This window comes from Carassius gibelio, chromosome B18 (genome assembly GCF_023724105.1).
Source record: "Carassius gibelio isolate Cgi1373 ecotype wild population from Czech Republic chromosome B18, carGib1.2-hapl.c, whole genome shotgun sequence".
Taxonomy (NCBI): Eukaryota; Metazoa; Chordata; class Actinopteri; order Cypriniformes; family Cyprinidae; genus Carassius; species Carassius gibelio.
The window spans coordinates 2048122-2065598 of NC_068413.1; the positions used below are offsets into that span (position 1 = coordinate 2048122).

A 17477-nucleotide genomic window follows, 5' to 3' on the forward strand; every position below is an offset into this window, starting at 1 on the left:
TGTCCACAGATATTCTCTTATAAATTAAAAAGCAATGCATTACTTAACTAGTTACTGCTCACAACTGTCATAACGCTTCTTCTGGTAACACGACGTACATGCGGATACTTCTCACTGCATTCAGCTGCTCACGGTTATGTTCAATATCTTCAGGTAGATTAGACTCAAATGTGTTAAAGCTACCAAGACTTCCATGTGCTGCAATCATAACGTCTCTAAAACACCGCTCATTTAAAGTGAATGAAAACAGACAACAGTTTCCCATTTATCATTTTATTTTTTTTATACAGAAAAGTATAGGCCTTCCATCAATGATCGGTCAACCTGGAAGAGACAAAAAACATTTTTAGAATAAAAAATAAAAAAAAGCTCTGACAAAAACTAGTCAGCAAGGAAAAACCCTTCTCAGACAAATGCCTCTAGATCTTCACTCGAAGAGGACACGATCTCTGAGGAACTGAAGTCAGACGCACAGAACGTGAGCCTGACCCAGAATCCTCAGAGACGGGCCTCGATCCGACTCGTCATCGTATCATCACTGAAGGAAACGTGGAGTTCAGATTGGAGTTTTTAGGGCTTACCTCTTTAAGGGGTTGGCACTGGGGCTCCCTGTGGCATGACTGGGACATCGGGCTTGGCCCCCTTCTGTTCAGACACCGGGGTGGTGGGCAGGACCTCATCTTTGGGCTCCACGATGCTGACGTGGTCAGGCAGGGGCTTCTTGGGGCCGATCTTGCCGCTGGGGTCCCAGGGAAGCATGATTTTCACCTTGATTCCAAGCACACCTGTATGAAGACAAAATCACAAGGACACGTTACAAAACTAGATAGGTCTAAATCAAGTCAGCAGGAAGCAGAAAAAAAAAGACACCCTTCTCAGACAAATGCCTCTAGATCTTCACTCGAAGAGGACACATCTCTGAGGAACTGAAGTCAGACGCACAGAACGTGAGCCTGACCCAGAATCCTCAGAGACGGGCCTCAATCCGACTCGTCATCGTATCATCACTGAAGGGAACATGGAGGACGGTACAAAACACTGATGAGAAACCTGTATACTACCATAGGATTTGAGCTTCAGCATACGTTTGGAACGCCTCAGAAACTACACACTGCTCTGAAGAACCAGAAACCCACTAAGACTCTTCTGAAACAATCTAACTCTGGTTCAGTATATCGTCATTGAAGGAAAAATATATACACTTGAGGTTAAACTTATTTGAGATTCACATTTCTGCTCCCTGACTTTCTGGTTTGTGTCACAAACTCAAAGCTATCTGAAAGCCTGTTTCAACTATATTCCTATCCTACAGCAATAGTGATTAAAATCACTGGGAAAAATAAAGAGCTTTCCGGCTTTAAGATGCCAAAGACAACAAATATTAAAATGATAAAAGGCATGCATGCATATATGTGTGTGTGTGTATAATATATATATAGTTTCTTGTATGAAGACCCAACTTGCACTTAAATTTAATATTGCAAATCAGTCTAAAATATTAGGAAATCGTTTTGTAAATTATAGATTTTTTAATATTCTAATAATTCTATTAATTTTTTCTTTATATAAAAACAAGTTTCTCTAAACATTTTTCCATGTTAAAAAGCAATAAAGTGCTAAAGATGTCAAATTCATATTGCTTATAAATGTCTAAAACTATATGTAGAAAATACGGAGATTAAAAATGTTCCTACCTACAGTACTTTTAACTCATTTTAATATTTTTTTTTCTCTCTCTAAACATTTCCACAACTAAAGATCCGACACAAATGAAGTTTCCCGAGAACCATCAGTCTCTGAATCTCTCTCACCCTGTCGGAGCAGCACGTGGCGGACAGCCGTGTCGACGTAGTAGTTAACGGGGTCTCCGCTGTGGATCATCAGGCCATCCACAAACTTCATGGATTTGGCTCTCTGACCTCTCAGTTTACCAGAGACGACCACCTCACAACCCTTGGCCCCGCTCTCCATGATGAAGCGCAGAACACCATAGCAGGCTCTGAGAACAACACACACAGTATACAACCATAAACATGCAAGAGAATAAATTAAAATGATCTAGACTCCAAATAAAACATCCATCCATCCTTCTCAGACAAATGCCTCTATGTCTTCACGCAAACAGGACTCACTGCTTCGAGGACCTGAAGTCAGACGCACAGAACGTGAGTCTAACCCAGAATCCTCAAAGACAGCACCGGCCCCGTTCCGACTCGTCATCGTATCATCACCGAAGGTAACTGTGCAGCCCAATGCATGCTGGGACGCGAGCGCTCACCTACGGACAGCCAGTCCTCCGAGCAGCTTGTAGCGCAGAGACTCTGCCTGAGCGATGGCACAGAGACCGCGGGTGGCGACCTTCTCAGCGTACAGCTACAAAGAAACAAACAACCCAATATTTCAGAAAAATGTGGTTACAAACTAGTTTCGGACGTCATTTACACCTGTGCAGTAAACTCACCTCTACACTGCCTTCAGGGAACCCGAAGCGTTTCTGAACGACAGCAGTCAGTTCACGAATGCGACGGCCTTTCTCTCCCAAAACATTCTGGGTCCTGAAAGAAACAGTCAATAGAATACACTTAACGTTACATAAAAGTGAACCCACCTCAACGCTTTTAAATGCACTTAACTTTTTAAGCATGCATATAAACTCAAATGAGAGTAGACGGTTCACACCTGGTGGCTAAGATGATGATTTCTGTTCTTGTTGGGGTCACACGGACCTCCACTCCGGAGTACCCATCCTCGGCCAGCTCTCGGGTCAGAAACTCATTCAGCTCGGCCTTGAAGATGCCATCTGACACAAACTGACCGAGAAACATTAAATTAAAATGATTAGATCTTCTGTTGTAGAAATCAAATGACAGTCTCATATTAACACGTGTTGAATACTATATCAAATGCAAATCACTAATATGACAAACCTGCTGTTATCAGCTACATGACACATTCGTGATGCTTATACTGCTTGAATATTCAACTTTACAAGTGTTAACTTTTACTAACTTCAGCTTCTGGAAACCTATAATGTGCTTAAACGTAACATGTGTGTTGCATTGTACGCATTTACACCGCTCAAACATAAGATCCGCGCTGCGTTCATCTGCCATGTTTCTCATCGGATTCAGAGCCGACAGCATCCAGCTCAATCCACCTCAACATCCCGATTAAACCCTCATCTGAGCAGCTCAGGTTATAGTTAAGTATCGTAGTATTCAGGCGCCGCTTTTATTTCGAACTTCTGTGCTTTAATTACACAAATTTGAAATGATATTCGTACCAACCTTTCGCTTCTTCGAGATTTGTACCGCCATCTTGCTGGAGGCCGCAGACAGGAAAGGAATTGGCGATGTAGCGGAAGTGCGTTTATGGTAACGAATCACTTCCGTATGACTGTAAGTAATGATGGGAATTGTAGTTCTCACATCTTCTTCTTCTCCCGCCACCTCCTGGGATGGCGTGTGAGGCATTGATATCAGAAGAGAATCAGGAGAGAGAGGAATATATATTACTACTAGCTTTATTTGTAACATATACACATAACTACTTGTATTTGTAACATTAATACAGCCCACGATATTGTAATCGCCATCCTTCAAATAAATATTTTAATATATGGATTCAATATTTCATAAATATTTTAATAGGATCAACAGATAAATGTTTGTTTATGAATGAAGTTAATAATTCAAGAACAATATAATGAAACCATTCTCTTCACTATTGTTTTGGGCTAAGTAACTCTACAAGTAAGTAGCGAACATTAAGAACTCATCAAATTAACATAGAAGTAAACACAACTGTAACTAATTTTTTTCTTTAGGAATTTTATTAATTTTTTTTATTTGGAAGTTGGTCCATTACAATCTTCTTAAACATGATCAAAACATAAAAAATAATGTTTTTTTTTTTTTTTTTGCTTTAATACAAAAAACTCTAGTCACACTTAATTTTACAGCATGTGTACTTACAGCGTACTAAGAAAGGACTGGTAGTATAAAGTCCATCTACTGGGTTAAAGTTTAGGTATAGGATTAGTAAAGAGTTATTGTGGGCTAATTGTTAGAATAAAGTTAACCAAATTTACGCTGTGTGGCTATGCAATTCAACAATAAATAAATATGTTAATGAATAAAAAAAAGTTAATGGATAAATAGAATTAAAAAAATATATAATAAAGTAAATAGGTTTCAATATAGTGTGATACTCCATGAGACATTAATACATTTATTTTTATATCGTAATTCTCACACATGCTTTCTCATCTTATTGAATTCTGAGGTATGAAACAAGTGGACATATTTACATTTTTTTATATGATAAACATATGTATATCACATATTACAAATGCCATCTTCTCACTGTAGAACATTGTAAAGAATAAAAAAAATACACTGGAATTACTTAATACGACTGCAGGGGCAATTCAACCCAAGTAAGGTTAGGTTTTTCTAGAGGTGACCAAATCAATTGCTCATCAAGTGGACACAAGTGTGTTGGGCTTATAACATCCTCCTTACAGCTTCTTTTACCTTTCTTGGTGTCATTAACAGCATAAACCCCAACAGAGCCATCCTGAAACCCCACATACACAAAAAAATCCTCAGAAACAGTCAGAGTAGATGGGTTCTTGCACAAATAGAACCTGCCTATGTTTTCCCCATCAGTCAGACGTATGGCTACCAGCATCGGCTTCTCATGGAGATCGCAGGATATATTTTGGCACACCAGAGAGGAGAAACATATATAGACCACATATTGTCCAAAAACACCTACAGATGCATATTGTTGCAGAACAGGTCCTTCGGTTCTCAAAGAGCACAGTTTACTGTTGGAGAAATCTAAGATGTTTATAGTGGATTCAGATATTGAAAGGATGGCATACCCCCCATTTGATGATAGTCTAAAGATCTCCGGTTGGCACAAAGAAGAGTCTGGCAGCTGGAATTGATGACAAATAGTGTCCTCTGTTAAACTCCAGGAGTATACATCACCTGAGGCTGAAGATACAATCACATAATCTGGATGGGCAAGAAGAGAATGGAAAGCAACAACATCTGACCGGTCAGAGCATGAGAAACATTTGCTTACGTTACCAGACCAGAGGCTGACAGCCAAGAGATCCTCATTGTGAAGTCCTAAAAGGAAGGTGCTCTCTGAAGAAATAGTGGCATTCCTGAGATGAAGATGAATGTTGCAAATCCCATGTCCATTCTGCAATTTCCACACCCTTGATGGACATGTCTCTGATAGTGCAACTCCAGAGTTGCCCTTGGGTGTTATTAGAACCTTGTAAGCTTGACTATTAGAGATTCTGTAAATATTTTCCCCACTACTGGTTTCCCAGACATATATGTCTCCAGTTGCAATACTCACAAGGTAGTTGCCATCTCCAGAGACAGACATAGACTCCACAGTACCTTGGTGAAGGAAGCGGCCTTCTACTTTACCACTTGATACCCCCCACTTCCAAATAAGTTTGGAGCCATCCGAAGAGTAACAACTTTCTCCATGAGATCCCACAGCCACCATCTCCACCCTCTTTCCAGATTTTGGTGCCAATGCTGAAGCTTTAATGAGATCCATGTCCCAAATAAGAACACTTATGCTTGTTATTGCTGCCAGGTAAGTGGCCCCACATTTCTGAAGTTTAACAGCTTGACAGTTTGCAGTGTCCAGACTCAACACACACTGTCCAGAGTCACAATTCCAGACCAGCAGAAATGGGCAATCGGACAGTACAGCAAGAATGAAGCAAGAGTTTTGATCCATTATGGCTTCCTTAAATGTTTTGCCTTTTGGGGGATTGAATTGGTCAAGTACATCGGTTTGATGAATGTCAATGAGTTGCATTTGTTGCTCTTTACATATTAGGAGAACATTGTCCCCTTTGTAGTCTGTATTTAACACCTTCCCCTGGGTTGTGCAGTGGTTCTCACAAATCAGAACTGATTCTGTTGAGTTCTCAAGATTCCAAGCAAACGTGTTTCCAGCTTGATCGACACATGTAATCATCCCGTCACCCTCAGAGAGAATCATTTCAATTAATGGCATTTCTTTTGGACAAGTAAAGGTGGCTAGAAGCTGACCATTGGACCAATCAAATATCGTCACAGAACTTTCTTTCTGTCCACAGTAAATTATATCACCTTTCTCAGAGCATGTCACACAGGTTATCTCATAAGTGCAGTGCAGTTCGGTCTGCTCCTCACTATCGACAAATACATTAACAATGTTTTGTCCTCTCCACCAAACAAAGAGTTTGTCATTAGACACCAAGGCACCCTCAAGAATGGCGTTCTCCCTGTTTTGAGATTGAATCTCTTGAGGCTGTGTGTTAACACCTGCATCCAAAAAGACAAGTTTACCACAATGGGTGCTCAGAAGGAATATGTTTCCAGAGCTAACGACACCTGTGAAATGCAGTTTAGAGGATTGTGTTAGTCTGAATCCTTCAAATATGCCTCCATTACAAACCCAAGCAGCACCATTCTCCAGTACAACCACCACAGTGCCACAGGAAGATCCAGCTGACTGTATGATTCGGGAAGATGTGGACTCTTGCGGTGTACAGTGGGTGTAAGGTACTGCGGGAAATGGAGGCAACACAGTATACACTCCTTTTTTTGGGATAATACCTTCAGAACATGGTGGATTAGCACATTCTTCCAATGCAGGAAAAACATTCATAAAAGGAATAAGTTTGGCTTGCAGTACCATTGGCAGATCGGCAGGGTTGTTCCTCAGCAGACAAGCTGAAGATCTCAAGATGATGTGAAGGAGCTGCAGTTTCTTGGCAAACACCAACTGAGATGTCCTCTCAAGCCACAGGAACAGTTCGTCAGCCAGTTCTGCTTGCATCATTGCCTGAAGGTATTCCTGAGAAATCATTTGGTTACCAAGCTCCTCAATTCTCCCACTTTTCAACAAATGGAAAGGGAGTATGTGGAGTTTCCTCAAATTGGGATGTGTTCTTGCTGGTGGACTCTTGGAAGTAGAGATATTGAAAGGAGGAGAAAAAATCCAAGGTTGACTCGGTACTTGTCTGTCAATGTTTATATTCTGGGTGGCATCTGAAGAGCCTGGCATTTTCATGTCTTCACTGATGATCAAAGGCTTTGCTGTGCCATTTGCCCAAGAGCCACTAAAATAGTCTAACAGCATATGATGTATTTCCTGACTGGTTTCCTCTGAGCACAGGTACCTTTTACATACGACCAAGGGGAAGTGTCTACTGACCCAGAAAAGAGTTTGGGTACCTAAAATGTTTCTCAGCACTAGAAACCCCTTCAGGTCTGAAAGAAGACTTTCCACAAAAACTTCAGGAACCCTCACTGTGAGTGGTACGCTATCACCTGGTGGAAGGAAAGATGTGAGAACTTCATCATCACAAGAAAGAACATCAGTCAGCTCAGCTGCAGTCATGCCATACCTGGCCAAGGTAAGATAGCTTAAAGCTTTGGAGACAACAGTTTCCCCATGCTTCTTCTCCAGATGATCAAATATCAGAACAATGTTATTATGGACCTCTTGGACCAGAGTGTTCTCCGTAATCTCAGACTCTGACTTCCAGTGGATTGCCTGTCTGTGAAGGAGTTCCACATATAGTAAGACAGAGCATTTCTTAAAAGCCTGATTCACATACATCTGTTGGCCTGAGGTGATCTTTCTATTGGACTCCTGAAGAAGTGTTGTCAGAAGCTGGCTGCAGCTTCTACTTTCTACTTCTTGCAGCTCACAGAACACAGTTGAATCTGGGTAATACTTTTTCAGAGTAGCAAGAAGATCAGGCCTGTTTACATTTATAGAAATTAGAAGCTTTACATTTGGAGCTAATGATTCGGGAAGTAATGTCAAGTCGAGTTGTCCATCAGTCTTTGACAATTGGTCAAGACCATCTATGATGAGCACCAAAGGCTTCTTTGAGGGCGATCTTGCGGTCAGATTTATTTTGAAATTTTCTTTTAGCTGAAAGATGTTGTTGACACAGGTACTACTTGAATCAACCCTTTTACAAATGTCTTTGAGAAGCTGTCTCAGAGAGTTGTTGACATCTATGAAGTACACAATGATCTCGGGATCCAGGTCCTTCAGCCATACGGATGCCTGCAAATGGAAAAGAACATATTGTCAAAGAATATACTACTAAAAGTATCCAACCCAAAATATTGCTTATTTTAAAATGGAAGGTTGCAATAGAGGCACACCTGATTTGCACAGTGAGCCAGAAGCACAGTTTTGCCTGAGCATGGTCTACCATTGAGTATAAAGGGAAATTTTGTATTTTTTCCCTCTAGGTAGGATTTTACATGTTCGACTTCTGTCCGTTCAATTCTGTAAAGAGAAGAAAAGATGCGGCACAGATCTTTCTGGCCAAATTCATCGATTGTAACAGCCCTCTCATTTGAGACCGCACTGTCAATGAGTTTCTTGAGATCTGTATGTAGCTGCTCACTCAGACCAACAGCAAAGTTTAACCTCATCTCAGGTGTGTAACCTTGCAGACGTTTGCACTTTGTGGTGGTGCTGTACACCAGGGCTTTGTGGAAAACAACCATGCTTGGCAGGAAGTGGTCTCGGAGCTGGGTCAGCTGGTGCAGCTGGGCTTGTTTTTCTGGAGGCAATCCAATCGCTTTCCTTGTGTTAGTTATTTTATGAACGTAGCAAAGACATCTTGCAATATCTTCACTGGAATGATCTTCATAGGCATAGCGGATGTCGTTTTCAAGAGCTGGTGTGATAATCAAATTAGACCATTTTGATTTGGAATATGCTGCAAAATTATGCAGTTCGAAGAAGACACTGACTTACCTGATCTGAAATATTTCTGAGCTTTTTCTGGTGTCATAATCCCCTCCTGAATACACTGGGTCACAACATCATGAAGGATTCTTCTCACCTCTGGAAGAACCTTACTCCAGTTTTTCTCTTCATTTGGATTCTCTTGCTAATGACAAAATATTAAGGACTTTAGCCAAATTATCCGTTTATGTGCTCCCAATAATGCAAAACATGTTACCTGCCTGGACACCAGAGTGTTTAAATTGTCCTGCTGGATTGAGGATACAGAAAGAGGGAGGAATGGCATTTTCATCTCTCTGGTAGCATCTCTCCAAAATGTCAGTCCTAAGGCCCATCTGTTGGCATACCTTGAGAACATGTTGGTACTCAGAGGCTTCAATTTGCTCAGGTAAACATACATCTCCATACTGTTCACCCACCAACCCCTGAAATGAGAGACAACAGCTGAAGCTCATTCATTTTGTAAATGTTTTTGAGAGATGGGGAAAAATTGTACTTCCCCACCCCTAATATCCCAAAATTTTCCATATACAGTACAGACCAAAAGTTTGGACACACCTTCTCATTCAAAGAGTTTTCTTTATTTTCATGACTATGAAAATTGTAGATTCACACTGAAGGCATCGAGGGCTATTTGAGCAAGAAGGAGAGTGATGGGGTGCTGCGCCAGATGACCTGGCCTCCACAGTCACTTAACCTGAACCCAATCCAGATGGTTTAGGGGTGAGCTGGACCACAGACAGAAGGCAAAAGGGCCAACAAGTGCTAAGCATCTCTCGAAGAACTCCTTCAAGACTGTTGAAGACCATTTCAGGTGACTACCTCTTGAAGCTCATCAAGAGAATGCCAAGAGTGTGCAAAGCAGTAATCAAAGCAAAAGGTGGCTACTTTGAAGAACCTACAATATGACATATTTTCAGTTGTTTCACACTGTTTTGTTATGTATATAATTCCACATGTGTTAATTCATAGTTTCGATGCCTTCAGTGTGAATCTAAAATTTTCATAGTTATGAAAATAAAGAAAACTCTTTGAAGGAGAAGATTTGTCCAAACTTTTGTTCTGTACTGTATATAATGATCAATTCACTTCAAGGATAACGTTTTTTTTTTGTTTAATGTGTCTGTGTTGCAGTATTATACATTTACATACTGAATTATATTGATTAACTACATGCAATTAATATGGTTAGGGTTTGGTTTATGGTTACTTGCATTTAATTATGCATAATTCATTGTTGTTATAATATTTCGTACAAGATACGTGTAACAAGGACACCTTAAAATAAAGGGTTAACAAATATCCTGAATTTACACATCCCCATGTCATCAAAGATGTTCATGCCTTTCGTTTTTTCTTCAGTTGCAAAAAATTTTAGGTTTTTGAGATTTTCATCATATAGTGGACTTCAATGGTGGCCAACAGGTTGCAGTTTCAATGTAACTTCAAAGGGTTCTACACGAACCCAGTTGAGGAATAAGTGACTTATCTAGCAAAATGATTGGTCATTAAAAAACAAAAACAAAACACTTTTTTAACCACAAATGCTCGTCCTGCACTAACTCATTGTATACAATGAAAAGGTCATGCATGATGTACATCAGAAGTACAAACCCATTGTTTACAAAGTGAATGTGCAAAGAAAGTCGAACGCACTTTTCAAAACAAAGTAAAACAACAATGTTGGATGATTTTGAAGTTGGAGGAGAGAGATGAGAGAGATTTTTTTTTTTGCCCTACCCTACAAAGACGAACTGCACATGCGCATTGCAAAGCAAGATGAGAATTTTTGATCAAAAATTATATAATTATTATCATTATTTAAAAAAATGGCTAGATAAGACCCTTATTCCAACCCGTTGGCCGCCATTGAAGTCCACTATATGGAAAAGAATCCTGGAATGTTTTCCTCAAAAACATTAATTTCTTTTTTACTGAAGACAGAAAGACACGAACATCTTGGATGACATGGGGGTGAGAAGTGAACTAATCATTTTATTAACTCTGCATGCAACAAGAGTTGCTTCAATGTGAAGTACCTAGAATTACTTTAAGCATGGTAACATCCCTGCACATTGGGAACACATGACCATTACCATTAAGTGGCTTGTTTTTAATAAAATTTTTGTAACTGTTTTAGAAATTGAAATCTACCATATACAACAATTAAATAATCCTGCTGTACTGAAACAGATGTTACCACAAAGAAAGGTCCCAGAGAGTTCTTCCTGCAGTCCTCCAGAATTTGCAGTCGTTCCTTCTGCGTTGGCCAGTTTTTGGGTTCTGCCGCTTCATACGGGTCAATACCCTAAAGAGAGGTTTATTTCAACAGACATTTTTTTTGCTTAATTTTTGATGTTCTTGTAGAGGTAGGATGCAAATGATTCAATAAAGGCTTTGTGTTGGTGGGCTAGATCGTATCTGTTAGCCAAAACAACCACAGTGTTTTATGCACCATAAACTGTCTACTAACATGCTTTTAGAAAGCAGTATAAAAATAGGGTTAACAAGAAGTTCAATACTAACCCAGTCAGCCTTTTGTTTTTTACACAATTAAAAATGCATGATGTTTAGATAATGAGTCAGTAGGAGGGCCTGTTAAATGCTCGATGTTCCAATAAAAGAAATAACCATTATTTATTCATGTTTTATGGATTAAAACACAATTGCTTGTGAAACAGTTTGTTATTGATAACTGGAAGCAACACAACTGTAATGTTCTTCAGAATTAGATTATTCACAAGCTGATCAAACACTTTCCATACTACAGAAGATGTGAAAAATGAAAGCTGAAGGTTTGCTCACTCTGAACTCAACTCCATATGTGCATCTGCAGTATTCCCTCAGTCTGGGGAAAACTCTCTGCCTTAGTAACCTCCTCTCAACCACAGAATCTGCGACACAGTTTACATGAGGCAACATTTCAGTTGTGATTCAGCTTTTACCCATCACTTTCTAGTCCAGATTTTAAATGTTGAGCCTCTTTACTTTTTAATGCACTTTCCTCCTCTTACTATGAACTTAATGGTGCATGGTATTTCAAAAGGGTAGCAAAAAGTTACAATCTTTTATTAAAATAATATCTTGCTCCATATTATTTTGCAACCCCCACCCCCATCCAGATCACTTTTCACAATCCAGTCATTTTCTAATGAATAAAATCAAATGAATAGTTCACTTAAATACTGTCATTTATTCATCCTTAGGTCTTTTCAAGTCTGAATGATTATTAAATCCATTTTGCATGTGTGCATATTAAATGTGCATGTGATGCTCAGAAGAGTCATATGGGTTTGGAATGACATGAGGGTCATTAAAAATTTGGGAGTATTTTATTTAATGATTTAATCGCTAAACTACAAATAAAACCAAATACAACATCTCCATGAAATATGTGCAGGTAGTTAATTCTTCACTAGTTAGATCGTTAATTATTATATTAAAGTTATGCTTTTATTCCTTTCAAAAACATTTAAAAAAGTAAATGAATGTCTGCAGACATTATAAAGTTTAGATTAAGCATTTAAACATTTAAGATTAGCCTAAAACAAACTGTGATACGTACCTTCTGGGTTGGAGCACAAATAAACTTTAACACAAGCCATCTAATGTCCTTCAGAGAGCAAGTTTCTCATTCATTCCATGTGACCGCATACAATTAACATGCTGAAACATTTTGTTCTTGCAGAAATATGTGAAAAATCCACACTCATTACCCTGTGGATGGAGAGAGGATGGAGACTGCATGTTTTGTCTCGTATCTCATTTCCCAGCAGGAAACATGTCTCTGTTATTTACATGGAACTCTGGGAGAACCGCCCACTCTTTTGAAAACTGACTGACAGCAGCAAGATTTGACAGAACAGTCTGATATCATCTGACAAAAACACACTCAGATCAATTTCAAAACATTCACACATCTAGCATCCTGGTACAAAATCTGAAGCATTTAAAAACAGTGTTTGGAGTAACGCATTACAAGTAACGTGAGTTAAAAAACATTTTAATTAATATAAACATTTAACATTTTAATTACATTTAATAATTATGTTTCTTAATTATTTTTTTTTTAAAATCTCATATGAACAAGAAAGCTTTAGAAAAATATTGAAAGGAGGTATTTATTCCTTTAAATGTTCACATATCTTTGTCTTCAGATATTTGTCCACTTACTTGTCCACAATGTTTTGTTTTTACTATCAACTATTTTATATTACCTTAATAGGTTTGCATTTTTTGCAGCTATTTTACTGAAATGTAGGGCACGTCTGAATATAATCAAAAAAGCATTTTTCTATGAAAATAAACACTGAACATAAAACAAATACAATGTATAAAATAAAGATTTGTGACTGATTCGAAGCTGTAATTTATGCATTTACATAAAAACTGAAACAAAGAACCACTTTCCCCAATTTTTTATTTAACATTTGTACACAATAAATACAAATAATTTTACAGCTAATAATATGCAGAAAGAATATTTTTCACCTGTTCTCTAATATTGTCACTGCAGCAACAGTCAATTGTTGTTATTCCACCTGTCTAGCAGCTCAGAATCACCTTCAAATTTTAATAAACGCAAATAAAATCTTTGTAGAAATAAAAACAACTTGAATATGCGGCTAATGCTATTGAAGAAGCTCCAAAGAGTTGAAACTGGCCGAGAAAACTGGGAGCGCAATTTAAAAATGCAAATTAAAATATCAAAATTTGCGTTCGTTTCATAGGCGAGAACAGTTTTTGACACAATGGGCTTTAACCACTAACCATAAACTTCAAAACAAGTTTGATAACATTCAAAAGATCTCAACGAGATCAACAAGAAAATAGGTTGTGACAGAGGTAAATAGAAACAAAGGGAAGATACTCAAACATCTTCCGCTCGGATTAAAAAAAGGCTACCAAACAAACGTTATTTTTTTCCTCCCATGTCTCACACACATTCTTTTCCAAATGACCCAGTTCTTGCTTAACAGAACTATGGTACCATTTCACAAAATTGGTTTAAAAAAAAACAAACAAATTCATATGGAATCAACATAATAACTCTGTTCTCTTGCAAATGTTATGGGAAAACTACGATCAGTCACACTCACGAGATCAATAACTACGCTGGGCAGCTTCATTATCCAAAAGAGGGCAGCTGGGACACAAGGACATTAAAAAAAAATCTAATAAAATGAAGGGGTCTGCACTGAAAAAGCACTGAAACTCCAGAAAAATATCAAGATATGCATGAAAATACTGTGGAAATTAATGAAATAAGCCATTGCTTATTTAAGATGAACGGTCTCTTCAACTGCAAAAAAAGACAAAGAAACTTTATATATGTATATTATATATATACATATATATAAATAAAACATAGCTGCCCCTTGTAGGGAGGAAATGCACTTAGGACACGCTAATAGGTTTGCGTTCGTCTGCAATAGTTAAAAAGAAAAATCTCCATGATGATCCACCTTTTCTGTGCTTGTTGGAGGGAGTCTTTCCCATCGCATTCACCCTAAATACTGCAATAAAAGAAACACAGCCCAACCGTTCAGTCCTCTACAGAGCCGACACATGACAATGAGAAATGCATTAGGCTGGAAAAGCATTTTAACTTATACTTGTATTTTGATCGGTACATTTCCACGATTACGTTCTGCCTGAACAGACGCAGAATATTCGCCGCCTCACGCTCACAGACGCGTCTTTAGGTCGCGTGTTTCTGAGGACTAAATATTAGTAATAGATACAAACACTGGTCTTCATAATGAACATTTGTGGAAAAGGATATAGCTACGTTGTTAGTACTTTTCTCAGATCAAGACAAGACAGAAAGAAGCTAAAACGGATGAGAAAAAAAAGAGTGAAGTAACCAGCCTTCCTCTCTTTTTAACTCTCGTTCTCTTCTTTTTCCTTGTAGCCTTTTATGTACATTTCCCTTTCTCCGTTGTGATCCGCAATGTTTAACGTGAATTTAACATTCCTATGATGACAGTAATGTACTGTGCTATTACATAAGAGATATGGAAATGGTAGGACTATTCGTGGCTGACCCCTTTTTCACTCCCACAATTCCTAGTATTGCATGTTTGGCTCTTTAAAAGCCGCTGAAGAGATGGATATGCAAGTGTAGGCTCTTTAAAACTCTCGGTTTACCTTGATTCCTTTCTACGTTTTTAGACACACACTTACATCAACCTCAATTTTGCAAAATTGAACTGGCATTGAGTAGATTAACAAAGTTTTAAACAAGCTCCCGTTGCAAGATAACATAATTACGAATACAAGGATTAGAGTTTGGCATGAAAGCGGTTTAAGGCACCAAACAGTCTGTGACGCCAAAAGAGGTGTTCGTTTTTAAGAAAAGGGATGCCTTTGAGATGCTGTTCTCCGCCCTTCGGGATCTAAGGATGCTCATAGGGCGGGTATACACATGCCCCGCCCCTTCCATGAGGAGTGGGAGGAGTTAGAGGTCAGATGGGGCTTGTTCTCAGTCCACTAGGGCGGCGCTCTACACCAGCGTGATCTCCACCTCTTCTGTTTTCTCCACCTGTCTGCGCGAATGCTGCTTTGGAGGAGGAGGGGCCGCCCGAACCTACAGACAAAAAATAACAGATAAAAATTATTAATAATTAATAAAGAAGAGGAAGCCTGTAATATATTCAAAAGTGAAAATGTGTAGGTCCCCCCAAAAAATATATATGTATAAATAATAGAAATAATATACATTTATATGTATTTTCTTATATTTACAATATAATATTTATATAATAAAATATAATAACGAACTGTAATCGTATTCGTATATATGTATTAGTATTGAACAGTTCGATACAAGGCTTTCAGTTCGGTGTGCATTACAAACCAAACGTTTTGTTGGACTAATTCTATTACATTAAGTAAATTGAAGCGCTTTTCCCAAAAACGTTTTAGAGTTAATAACTCTAAAATACAAATTGATAATTCATTTAGTTCTAAAAATATTTTTGTTATTTTTTGTGGAATTAAACATGGTCTGTAAATATTATTGACAGGTTACAAGATATTCACAGTTATAAAAACAGATTTTTCTCTGGTCCACTGAGTTTTTTTTATAAAAATAGATCATTCCAAATGTAAGAAACTGCCAGGGTTATTAACGATATCTAAAACTAAACCATAAAAATGCACGTTCTTTACTTAAAATAAAGTAAATGTTAACTGAAATAAAATAAAAACAATAACCTACTGCCAAAGCAACATTTCTAATTTTCATTCAGTTTAACTCGATGTACTAACAACTAAAAATGAAATAAAAATACTAAAACGATAGGAATATTTAAACAACAAAACAAAAACACAAATATCCAAAACTTTAACTAAAAATGATAATATAAAAATAAATAAATCTACAACAGCATCTTGTTTTAATTTAAATAATACTGAAAACTGCTTAATCTTACGCACATAACGACTTTAAAGTGCAACATGTTCATTAAAATGCACAATGTTCATAAAAGCATAAAATCCAGATCTGAGACAAATCCTCAGTGCTGTTGTTGTTGACATACAGGTCTGAGTTTTCCGGGGCCGGATCCGTCCGGAGTGAGTCTCAGCGGCTGAGAGAAGCCTGGGCTCTCTGGACTCAAGCTGGAATTGTGATCTAAACCAAAGAAAGAAGATTCTCAGACTCAAATACACAGAGGAACACATGACGCAGTAACTGTGGGGACTAGTGTCTTACTATGAACGGTGGCTTTCTGCAGTTTGTGTTCTCCGTTGACAGACGGTGAGCGGGGCAGCGAGGCACCGCTGCTGGTCTCAGGACTCGTGTAGGGACTACAGGGCGGCTGATCATACAGAGGCAGAGGAGGAAGAGACGAATGAAGCCTTTGGCACGGGGACACCTGGAGACGACAACACATGTTAGCTTGCTAAGCTAGCGTATCCTTGCCAAGTCTTAAGAAAATCGTCTCAGTGTCATATAACATTAATATACACTAGCGTTCAAAAGTTTGAGGCCAGTAAATAAAATTAATATGATTGCACTTTATTTTACAGTACGTGTACTTATATGTTCTATTACAGTGTATTTATCTAAGAAATTTCTGGTAATACAAGATAACTACAAAGGGTAGGTTTAGGGTTAGTACCTGGTTATTACATAGTTATTGTAATTACTATAATAAGTGTATAGTACCGTATTTTTCGGACTGCAAGTCGCACCTGAGTATAAGTCGCATCAGTCCAAAAATACGTCATGATGAGGGAAAAAAACATAAGTCGCATTTATTTAGAGAACCAAGAACCAAGAGAAAACATTACCGTCTCCAGCCACGAGAGGGCGCTCTATGTGTTCAGTGTAGACTACAGGAGCAGTGAGCAGCATAGAGCGCCCTCTGGTGGCTGTAGACAGTAATGTTTTATCTCGGTTAATTTTTCTTGGTTCATGTCAAATTAATTTTGATATATAAGTCGCACCTGACTATAAGTCGCCGGACCAGCCAAACCATGAAAAAAAGTGCGACTTATAGTCCGGAAAATACAGTATGTACATAAGGAACAGGACTGTAAAATAAAGTGCCACCATTAATATTCCTATTTAGCAAGGACGCATTAAATAGATCAAAAGTGCCAGGAAAGACAATGATGATGTTACATAAGATTTCGATTTAAAAAAACATTTATTTCATCAAAGA

General features: G+C 38.2%; 3 protein-coding genes and 3 non-coding genes across 7 annotated transcripts in view; all 6 read right to left on the reverse strand.

Annotated features, from left to right (window-relative positions):
* Positions 1-257: 257 nt before the first annotated feature.
* On the reverse strand, positions 258-3452 carry rps3 (ribosomal protein S3). The gene is made up of 7 exons (XM_052582920.1): positions 3288-3452; positions 2680-2810; positions 2462-2555; positions 2279-2373; positions 1812-1999; positions 582-785; positions 258-324 (listed from the first exon to the last, which is right to left on the reverse strand). Exons 1-6 carry the CDS (start codon positions 3315-3317, stop codon positions 586-588), a joined length of 738 nt encoding a protein of 245 aa, XP_052438880.1. The 5' UTR covers positions 3318-3452; the 3' UTR covers positions 258-324; positions 582-585.
* LOC127978045 (small nucleolar RNA SNORD15) lies at positions 401-544 on the reverse strand. Its single transcript, XR_008158488.1, has one exon. It is a non-coding gene; the product is annotated as a small nucleolar RNA SNORD15 (small nucleolar RNA).
* On the reverse strand, positions 871-1013 carry LOC127978044 (small nucleolar RNA SNORD15). The gene has a single exon (XR_008158487.1). It is a non-coding gene; the product is annotated as a small nucleolar RNA SNORD15 (small nucleolar RNA).
* Positions 2087-2236, reverse strand: LOC127978046 (small nucleolar RNA SNORD15). The gene has a single exon (XR_008158489.1). It is a non-coding gene; the product is annotated as a small nucleolar RNA SNORD15 (small nucleolar RNA).
* A 411-nt stretch (positions 3453-3863) lies between the features above and the next one.
* Positions 3864-12696, reverse strand: LOC127977229 (NACHT and WD repeat domain-containing protein 2). Its single transcript, XM_052581962.1, has 7 exons — positions 12371-12696; positions 11611-11699; positions 11006-11113; positions 9023-9230; positions 8815-8946; positions 8211-8734; positions 3864-8109 (listed from the first exon to the last, which is right to left on the reverse strand). Exons 1-7 carry the CDS (start codon positions 12408-12410, stop codon positions 4408-4410), a joined length of 4803 nt encoding a protein of 1600 aa, XP_052437922.1. The 5' UTR covers positions 12411-12696; the 3' UTR covers positions 3864-4407.
* Positions 12697-13208: 512 nt separating this feature from the next.
* The window catches only part of LOC127977227 (F-BAR and double SH3 domains protein 2), a 68351-nt gene continuing 64082 nt past the window's right edge, over positions 13209-17477 (reverse strand). For both annotated transcript variants that reach the window (XM_052581960.1, XM_052581961.1), the window contains 3 exons: positions 16523-16685; positions 16350-16441; positions 13209-15394 (listed from right to left, as the gene is read on the reverse strand). In XM_052581960.1, the coding sequence (XP_052437920.1) occupies positions 15311-15394; positions 16350-16441; positions 16523-16685 (339 nt within the window). In that variant the 3' untranslated portion in view covers positions 13209-15310. The remainder of the gene's footprint in view (positions 15395-16349; positions 16442-16522; positions 16686-17477) is intronic.

Bases quoted from the DNA above. Each gene is read 5' to 3' on its own strand.
- LOC127977229 (XM_052581962.1), bottom strand. From the start codon at position 12,410: ATGGCTTGTGTTAAAGTTTATTTGTGCTCCAACCCAGAAG. The intron at 9,231-11,005 runs GTAACATCTGTT...CTCTCATTTCAG, and splicing joins CTCTGGGACCTTTCTTTGTG to GGGTTGGTGGGTGAACAGTA. The intron at 8,110-8,210 runs GTGTGCCTCTAT...TTCCATTTGCAG, and splicing joins TGGCTCACTGTGCAAATCAG to GCATCCGTATGGCTGAAGGA.
- rps3 (XM_052582920.1), bottom strand. From the start codon at position 3,317: ATGGCGGTACAAATCTCGAAGAAGCGAAAG. The intron at 2,811-3,287 runs GTTGGTACGAAT...TTTCTCGGTCAG, and splicing joins AAATCTCGAAGAAGCGAAAG to TTTGTGTCAGATGGCATCTT. The intron at 2,374-2,461 runs GTGAGTTTACTG...GTTTCTTTGTAG, and splicing joins TCCCTGAAGGCAGTGTAGAG to CTGTACGCTGAGAAGGTCGC.